The sequence below is a fragment of the Borostomias antarcticus genome (genome assembly GCF_949987555.1).
Source record: "Borostomias antarcticus genome assembly, chromosome: 17".
Taxonomy (NCBI): domain Eukaryota; kingdom Metazoa; phylum Chordata; class Actinopteri; order Stomiiformes; family Stomiidae; genus Borostomias; species Borostomias antarcticus.
Window position 1 is genome coordinate 506029 of NC_140250.1, and position 10000 is coordinate 516028.

Sequence of the window (10000 nt, forward strand, 5' to 3'; positions counted from 1 at the left end):
CCCCTTCTCTCTCTGTCCTCCTCTCTCCTAGCCTGGTACCACCATCCCCTTCTCTCTCTGTCCCCCTCTCTCCTAGCCTGGTACCACCATCCCCTTCTCTCTCTGTCCCCCTCTCTCCTAGCCTGGTACCACCATCCCCTTCTCTCTCTGTCCCCCTCTCTCCTAGCCTGGTACGACCATCCCCTTCTCTCTCTGTCCTCCTCTCTCCTAGCCTGGTACCACCATCCCCTTCTCTCTCTGTCCCCCTCTCTCCTAGCCTGGTACCACCATCCCCTTCTCTCTCTGTCCCCCTCTCTCCTAGCCTGGTACCACCATCCCCTTCTCTCTCTGTCCCTCTCTCTCCTAGCCTGGTACCACCATCCCCTTCTCTCTCTGTCCTCCTCTCTCCTAGCCTGGTACCACCATCCCCTTCTCTCTCTGTCCCAGATCAGGATGGTCCTACCAGGCTAGTAGATGAGGTTATCAGAGGTGTCCAGAGCCATGGTTGGACTCGTCGGCCCGGAGGCGCATGGCCGACCTCGCTGGTCCGCCTCTCCAGGGGAGAGGAGTGGGTGGCGCGCGAAGCGCCTGCCAAATTCAGTCAGCGCTAGTCCTCCCCTCTCTCCTCCCCTCTCTTCTTCTCTTCATCCCGGAGGGAGGCGAGGGTAAAGGAGGCGGGGCTGGGTGGCTAGGCTCCACCGACACTCTCTCTCTCCGTCTCTCCCACTCCCCCCCTTTGTCTCTCTCTCCCCCTCTTTCTCACTCTCTCTTCCCGTTTCTCTCCCTCTCTCTTTCTCTGTCTCTCTCTCCCCCCTCTCTCTCCGTCTCTCACTCTCTCCCCCCCCCTCTCTCTCCCTCTTTGTCTTTCTCTCCCCCTCTTTCTCTCTCTCTCCCTTCCCTCTCTCTCTCCGTCTCTCCCTCCCCCCTCTCTCTCCCCCCCCCCCCTCTCTCTCTCTCTCCCCCCCCTCTCTCTCTCCCTGTCTCCTCCTCCTCCCCTCCCCTCCCCTCCACTCCTCCTCCCCTTCTCCTCCTCCTCCCCTCCTCCCCTCTGCTCCTCCCCGTCTCCTCCTTCCTCCATCCATCCTCTATTCCAGCAGATTGAGTTTGGAAGACAGGTCACGCCGTAAAAGCAGGACTCTTCAGGGCTTTACAGATTTCACTGTTAAAGGTCTGACGTGATTGAGGATGATATGAGAGGTCTGGGGGAGAGGGGGAGAGGGAGAGCAGGGGGGAGAGCAGCGGGGAGAGAGCAGGGGGGAGAGCAGGGGGGAGAGAGCAGGGGGGAGAGAGCAGGGGGGAGAGAGCAGGGGGGAGAGAGCAGGGGGGAGAGCAGCGAAGCAAACTGAGAGATACTCAGAGAAGAGAGAGGATCAAAAAGAGCTTTGAGCTATGGACATAATGGAGTTATATATCACAGATATTCTCAAAGGACCACCCGCACACACATAGTAATAATAATAATAATCATAATAATTATATATATATTATTTTTTTATATATTGTTGCTTTTGTTATTATTATTTAATATTGTTGCTTTTGTCATTATTATTATTAATATTATTATTATTAGTAGTAGTATTACTACTGGACCTTGAAGGTTGTTTATTGGCGGAGCCTGTGAGGGAATTGAACCCAGGACCTTGTTGCTGTGAGGCGACAGGTGGCACCAAGCACAACCGTCTGGGGCTCGGGGTCTCGCTCAAGGATACTTCAACACACCGCTGTGCGCTGGGATCGAACCGGGGACAGACGGCGGCTCTACCTCCCACACACACACACACACGCACGCACGCACGCACACACACACACACACACACACACAAACACACACACGCACGCAGACACACTCTAATGCCTGCCTGTGAACTCACAGACACACACTCACACATCTCTCTCTCTCTCTCTCTCTCTCTCTCTCTCTCATTCTCTCTCTGTCATAGACACACACACACGCCAAGTCTAATAAATTAGCATAGATGAAGCGGAAGATTAATTGCCATTGCCTTTTCTGAGGCATGCAGCTGCTGTCTGGGAACTGACAAGAGGAGATAATAGTGTATTTTTAATTGATCAGGGAGAGGAAGCATGGTGGATAACACACATAGCAAACACACACTCAACTTCCCCCCGCACACACACCACACCCACACACACACACACATCCACCACACACACATACACACACACACACGCATACTTTCTCTCTCTCGAAACACTGCTAGGTATCGAGGTATCGAAAGATCTTAAAACATTCGATCCCTGTTTTCGATATTTTTGAAAAATGTATTAAACAAAAATTTTATTGTATTTATTTATTTAATTTGTATCTCTCTCATCTTCCTATCCTTCCAATCCTACCTGTTCTAAAATCTAACGTGGCCACTGACTGGCTGAGGTAGGAAAACAAATTATATGTGTCCGCTCGCGCCGCAGTCCGCACTTGTTCAGACGTGAAAAATGGCGAAGCGGTGGTCTAATGCTGTGTTCACACCGGGCGCAAATTTTTCCTGCGGCGCGGCGAGTTTACATAGAAAGTCAATACAATTCACGTGAACTGTGCGGCACTGGCGGCGTGAATCGCCGAACTCGGCGGCGCAGGGCCAGGATTCGCAAAAATTCAATTTTTTCAATTTGTGCGACAAGGTCATTTGTACCAAGACAGGAAATACCTCTAACTTAAGGAAGCATCTAATCGTCCACAACATTAATTTTCGACAAGAGAGACCCATGCTCCCGCGCAAGCTTTAGTTTGCTTGCTAGCTAGCTAACATTTTATGCATGGCCACTTAATATTGCGGCAATGCAGTAGCTAAACATAATATTAATGAAACGTTGATTTCATGTCTTAGGTTGCCCTGCTGCCAAACGCCCTCGTGTTGTGGTCCGAGCCAGCTTTGGTTAACCAGGACATTCCAGTGTCCTTTGTCGTCTGTCTAGTATTATATTATATTATATATTAAAGTAGGCCTAGTATAGCTGCTACCTTTCCAGCGCCACCACACAATACATAACATTTGGAATTTATATTGGGAACAAGTATTGTAAAAAGACTTCCATAATGGTAAAAACATTTTCAGGTGATTGCATTACAAAATGTGCTTTAATTAGTCTAGGTATCGAAAAAGGTATCGTTTTGGTATCGGTATCGAACGCAAGGTATCGAAAAAAGTATTGTATGGAAAAATGTAGAAAATGTAGAAGGATACCCATCCCTAGTCTCCGTGAGGGGCCACGGCTGGGCTCACATTACTCATCTGGCTCTCAGCAGCTTGCCAACGCATCAGAACTCATAAAAGACCACATACCATCTAGATCCACGCTTTACGCTCATGATAAATTACATCTACCTGATAGAGTAAGCAGTGAGAGTGTGTATTATGATAGTCGATGCCTTTCCGAAGGGCATATAACAACAGCTTTGTGCCAGAGATACTAGCAAGGTACCGTGTTTGTTTCTCTTCGGAGGACAAATTGAATGAAACACGAGGCACTAGAGACAGCTGACTGTAGAACGCGGTCGGTGACAATGCACACAGCAATATACCCAGTCCTGGTCTTTGGGCTTTGATTAAGAAGTGTGGAGTCAGAGTGTCGCTGGGCGGATGCTATAGCCCCCCTGCTCATAAAAGCCCGTCTGTAGTGGATATATCACACTGAGAGCCTCCAGGCGCCCCGACTGCAATAAAGCGATGCAGTAAAACCGCTATGATACAGTACTTATCTCTGAGTAGAACATATTGAAGACGCACTCTATCTCTCTCCAAGTGTCCAATTAGCACTCTCTTTATGTATGTTTCTATTTATTTATTTATTATTATGTTTTTCTTTTTTTTTTACCAAGGACTTGGTCTCTTTCTGACAAGCTTTTTGGGGTAAGCATTAGAGAACATAGTAAGATGTTTTGTAGTGAATTTTGCTATAGCCTATATTATAAAATGCCCCACCTGTCTGAAAGTATGGACCATCACTGGGAAAGTAGTTTATCAATGTAGTGGCCTACATGAATAGCCTACTGCCCTCTAGTGGCCATGCAACAGCACCTGTATTGTAGGAACCAACTGACCTTCCTAGAATAAATAAAATTAAAGCAATTGTGCTACAGTGGATATTGTTGGTCACTTGTGCTGTTGGTCACAGACACCCTAGGTGAGGAGGGAACAGGCCTACTGGAACAGAGGGGTCAATCCACCCTAGGTGAGGAGTGAACAGGCCTACTGGAACAGAGGGGTCAATCCACCCTAGGTGAGGAGGGAACAGGCCTACTGGAACAGAGGGGTCAATCCACCCTAGGTGAGGAGTGAATAGGCCTACTGGAACAGAGGGGTCAATCCACCCTAGGTGAGGAGTGAATAGGCCTACTGGAACAGAGGGGTCAATCCACCCTAGGTGAGGAGTGAACAGGCCTACTGGAACAGAGGGGTCAATCGTTATGCGCATGACCTTTAAACTGTAACAGTAAAGCTATCCTGGTATTTATTTCTTCCACTCTGTTTTTCTCCCTGTCTGCACACAGCTGTAGGCTATTCCTCCTCTCTCTGTATAGGCCTAGGCCTGGTGCCCGTTTCTACACCAACCGTGTAAAAGTAGTCTCCTCAGAGAGTGAAGTGGAATACGCCCAACTGACCAAATTAGCCACAGGTGGTCACAGCACTTCACTACAGTAGCTATTAGCCTGGGCGACTCATTAGACTAGATGAGCTGCCACTTCACCCTAATTGTGACAGAGCTTCCCACCTCACCTCCATTACTTCCAGCCTTTCTTCTCTCTCTTTTCCCCGGCTCTGTCTCTCTCCATTCGTTACAGGCTAGGCTACCCCACTTCCCTGCTCTTGTTTACTTCAGTCCCTTCAATTTCATTAAGGTCTATTTTTACTCTGAACCCCCTAAGGCGTATTTAAAAGACAGTTTCTGCTCTTGGAAGAAGAAGGAGTGTCGTCTATTCCCGTCGCTTTTCCTTCGCTGCGTTCTGGGTTAGTGCGTCCACATCCTTCACCATGGCTAGCCTACGTCCCACTAAAACATCTCATTCAATTAACAAGACATCTTCACAACAGGCAACTAAATCTTACAACTAGGCTGTGTGATAAATAAAATAAAATAAGGCAGGTAGGCTATGAGAACTCCTGCTGCACGAGCACAGTATTGGCGCGGCCCGCGCGCACGTCCTGAATGAACCTCGTAGGCACCCTTCTCATTAGGCACATCAGAATCAGGGTGTGACCGGTGGTATATGAGAGTGAACTCATTTGAATTCAACAGCATTTGATACTTGAATTATTGTCCTACTGCGTTGGTAGGCTACTGTCTCGGCGTGGGTGCGTAAAAGGTGTTACAAGGCCCTGAGAAACTATATAAGCACCACTTTCCAGGCGTCAAGCGGTTCCCTGTGGTAAAGATTCATTTTTTCTGTGCTCCACACAAGGGGCCCTCGCCACATGAGTCCGCCGTGCCAGACGTGAAGGCTTACCGTCGGGGTTGGCGCAGATGAAGACCCGGACGCTCCGGCCGGTGGGGACGTGGTGCGGGGGCAGGGCGAGGACGTTGCCGCTGATGGCCGCCCTGCGGAGCGCAGACTCCCGCGGGCAGGGCTGCCTGCTTCCCGCTCCCGAGGGCCACATGGGTGAAGACTTCCAGCGTGTCTGCGGACGGACAGAGACAGGTCTCATTAGAGCAGGTAGGACACCGGACACGAGGACGCGCGAAGACACACAACCATGCAAGCGCGCGCGCAGGCAAACTCTCACTGTCATTCACACACACACACACACACACACACACACACACACACGCACACACACACGCGCACACACACACACACACACACACACACACGCGCACACACACACACACACACACGCACACACACACACACGCACACACACGCACACACACACACACACACACACACACACACACACACACACACACACACACATCAAGTTAGGATGTATCTGCCAAGTCGGAGGAAAGGAACCCCTAAATAGAGTAGGCTAATGTAATTCAGTCGCATACATATTTTACGCATTGTCTTTATGTTGCTTAATTTTAATTAATTTCCTTTGCCCACCGCTACGAATTCTGCATGCCATGCTATTAACACAAGACAAGACAATAGCAAGACAGAGAGAGCAAGCATCGGGCTCAATCCCACCCGACAGACGATGCTTGCAGAAGGAGAGTGGATGTGAATAACCGAGAGATTGTTATTCGGCCAGGGGAAGATCTCAAGTCGCTGTTTCTCCGGAGTTGATCTATCCTGAAATCTTTGTTTCAAAGATGGACACCGTCAAAAACAGACGACAAACCCAGGGAAAAGTTGGGAAGTCCACAGCCTATTCAATGTAAAATCCTTTCACTTGGCTATTTCTCATGTAAATAGCCTAAAAGATGAAATGACGGAAGCAGCACATCCAGGAGACCTGCGGGAGGGGTGATGCTGCGTAACGGAACACTTCTCGATGCTCACGTTCATTCGTTTCATTTCGAAAATATCCAACCGTTGATCCGTGGGAACCAGCAGAGACGGTAAAAACGCCCATTAAGAGTTTCTCTAACCGGGAGTCAGCCCGTGGACACGGACGGAACGGAGAGCATCATCCTGCGGCCGGTGGAAGCGATGCGCTGGCGGCAGAGAACTCCAAAATACCTACCGTCTCTCTCTCCTTCTCTCTCTCTCTCTCCTTCTCTCTCTCTCTCTCTCTCTGTCTCTCTGTCTCTCTCTCTCTCTCTCTCCTTCTCTCTCGCTCCTCCCGTCAGGCTCCCGGTCCTTGGCTGATCCGGTCGGTCTAATGGAGATTGCAGCGGACCCGCGCGGTCATGAGGTCTGGAGATGAGTGACGCGGCGCGCTCGTCTCTCCGTCAGTCTGCTAGGATGCAGCAGCAGCACTCTACTCTCTACTCTCTACTCTCTACTCTCTCCTCTCTCCTCTCTCCTCTCTACTCTCTACTCTCTACTCTCTCCTCTCTACTCTCTCCTCTCTACTCTCTACTCTCTCCTCTCTACTCTCTCCTCTCTACTCTCTCCTCTCTCCTCTCTCCTCTCTACTCTCTACTCTCTCCTCTCTCCTCTCTCCTCTCTCCTCTCTACTCTCTCTCTCTACTCTACTCTCTACTCTCTACTCTCTACTCTACTCTCTACTCTCTACTCTCTACTCTCTACTCTCTACTCTCTACTCTCTCCTCTCTACTCTCTACTCTCTACTCTACTCTCTACTCTACTCTCTACTCTCTACTCTACTCTCTACTCTCTACTCTCTACTCTCTACTCTCTACTCTACTCTCTACTCTACTCTACTCTCTACTCTCTACTCTCTACTCTCTACACTCTACTCTCTACTCTCTACTCTCTACTCTCTACTCCCTACTCTCTACTCTCTACTCTCTACTCTCTACTTCAGATTCAGTCTTGTAGGATGCAGCAGCAGCACTCTACTCTCTACTTCAGATTGCCAGTCTCACATAGTGCTGATTGGAGAGGATCCATGGGGATGCGAGCGTTTCACTGGAGACAGGGGAAGAGGAGGAGGAGAAGAGGGGAATTAATTATCTTATCGATAAATGTAGGCTACTTCTGTTCTGCAGTCCTGGTTATTCGCAGTAGAAGTTTAAGTGCATCGAATTTGTACTAAACGTAATTGATTACCGTGCTGTTCTTGGGGAAATGCTGAACCGCCGGAATCCCAACGCGTAAAGGGCAGCAAACCGGCTACAGTGTGTCCGTGATATTGGAGATAGTCTTTCTAGAATACCGAGACACAGGTCAAATACAATATGATTTCAGTTAGACGATTCTGAGTTACACATTTAGCCTACAACATTACAAGTCCCATAGACGACCACATGAAAGTGATTGCATTTAACACATAATTTAAGACAATTAAACGCACACACGTGCTTTATTAGCATATTTAACCCCGCCTCCAACACAACCACAAGAAGAGAAACAAAAAATACACGTAGGCCTACATATTCACAGACATACACCCAAAACATATTTACACATAAAACATCAAACATGAATCAACCTCCCATTACCTCATCAATGTCTCCTCCCATGTATCCCCAAGGAGCCCTGTGATAGGCTACACGGACAAACAGCCGCTGGCACGAGGCTATGGAATATTATTATATACATTTCCTCCACCATCTATGATGAAATCAACAGAAATAAGCCCAGAGTACATAAATTATTCATGAATTACCAAAGAATATATACTGTCCATGTCTGAACAGGGAAACAGAAACAAGCAAACATAAAAATATAGCTGAGAAAGATCAACCCCACATAATTATGATAATACACAATTTTGTTCTAGTAACACGGACCAGAAGATAACCTATTTTAGTGTTTTGGCATAATTTAATCTTGAGGTAGAAAGCCCCAGCTGTGTCAGTTAGAAGAAGAAAAATCAGAAGAATAAAGCCCTTCCCTCTCCGACAGTGTGTGGGGTGGTTTCTGGACAGTGTGTGGGGTGGTTTCTGGACAGTGTGTGGGGTGGTTTCTGGACAGTGTGTGGGGTGGTTTCTGGCAAACTACCATCTTTTCAGCAGCTGTGAGACCAGTTAACAAGAGGCATCGTTTGTGGTTAGGAGGTGTCATTGAGTAATTAAGTAATAGCAGAGTGTCTGAAAGAGACGTCTCTCCACGCTCCAACACGGTGCTTGACACTTTTTCCCAAAATCCATTAACCTGTGGGTAATTCCAGACCGCTATGTAGAAGAAAACCTTTCGTATTGTCTGGACAAGAGCCACAGTATGGATTAGCTCTGACTTTAAGTTACTGTAATCTTCGAGGTGTGAGATAAGGCCTATGAGTGAGTGTATCCTCAATGGTTTGGATTTCTGGATCAAATATTTGAGCGTACGGCGTCGTCGTGTGCCAATCCGAATCTGAGGAAGTATTGATAACATCTTCCATCCACACTCTAAGTGGCGTGCGTTCCACACACTCACTTCTCCGACTAGCTACTACTCTCCAGGATGTATGTTGCTGTGCTCTACAGTGTGTGTGGCCTTGTGATTCTCAGTCCCTCTGTGCTTCGAGGACGGCGTTAAACGGCGCGTTGGCGGTGTGGCGCCGGTCCCAGGTGAACCCTGCGTGACCCCGGAAAGCCCACGGAGGGAAGCTGCGAATGGAGCTGTGCTCCCCGCTGGGGTTAACCTTTATTTCCTCAATCCCTCCATTCTACCCACAATCCCCTGGTTCTACCCACAATCCCCTAGCGTATTAATCATGTATGCACCTGTGTGGGCTTACCGGCGTGGTATTTTATCAGGGGGCCAAACTCAGCACGACGTGTTGACTATGCACTGCAGGCACGATGGTTATGGATGGCATTAATCAGGTTTGTCAATATCTACCTAGGCTATGCTGCACACAGGCTTATGGTGTGTGTGTGTGTGTGTGTGTGTGTGTGCGTGTGTGTGTGTGTGTGTGTGTAAAAGAGAGAGGGAGGGAGAGATCAAAGACAGAAAGAGAGAGCAGAGTGTGAGTGCTTATGTGGTGCCCAGCACTTATTGGCATGCTTGTGTGTAACGGTGTGTGTGTGGACACGCCCACGTCGCCTCCCTAATCCCTCCACGCTAATCTAAGACGGTGTGAGTCTGTGATGACCCGGCCGGGCGGGCCGAACCAGAGCCTTCTACTCCCGAGACAAAGACTGTTCTGATCCCAAACAACAACAGCAGCAGCAGCAGGCAACGGGGCCGGTGTGTACCGTACGTGCGCTGTGTACCGTACGTGCGCTGTGTACCGTACGTGCGCTGTGTACCGTACGTGCGCTGTGTGTCGTGGTAGTAGCCTAGCCGCGGGTCCATATGCTATCCTCGAGATAAATGCATGGACTTGCTCATCGAAGATGAGGCCAGTAGGACGCCTCGACCTGGGGGGGGGGGGGGGGGGGGGGGATCACAGAGAGCAACAGACTTACGGAGTAGGCCTACACACACACTCGCACACACACACACACACACACACACACACTTAATGAATGAGTGGGTGTGTATGGGGACCAGTCGGGC

At 49.0% G+C, this 10000-nt stretch overlaps 1 protein-coding gene across 1 annotated transcript in view; it reads right to left on the reverse strand.

The window, feature by feature from the left end:
* nwd2 (NACHT and WD repeat domain containing 2) overlaps positions 1-5597 on the reverse strand; it is a gene marked incomplete at both ends in the record, with an annotated part of 65342 nt that extends 59745 nt beyond the window's left edge. Inside the window, one exon of the mRNA XM_084451915.1 lies at positions 5447-5597. Within this exon, the coding sequence (XP_084308041.1) occupies positions 5447-5597 (151 nt within the window). The remainder of the gene's footprint in view (positions 1-5446) is intronic.
* Between the last annotated feature and the right edge of the window lie 4403 nt (positions 5598-10000).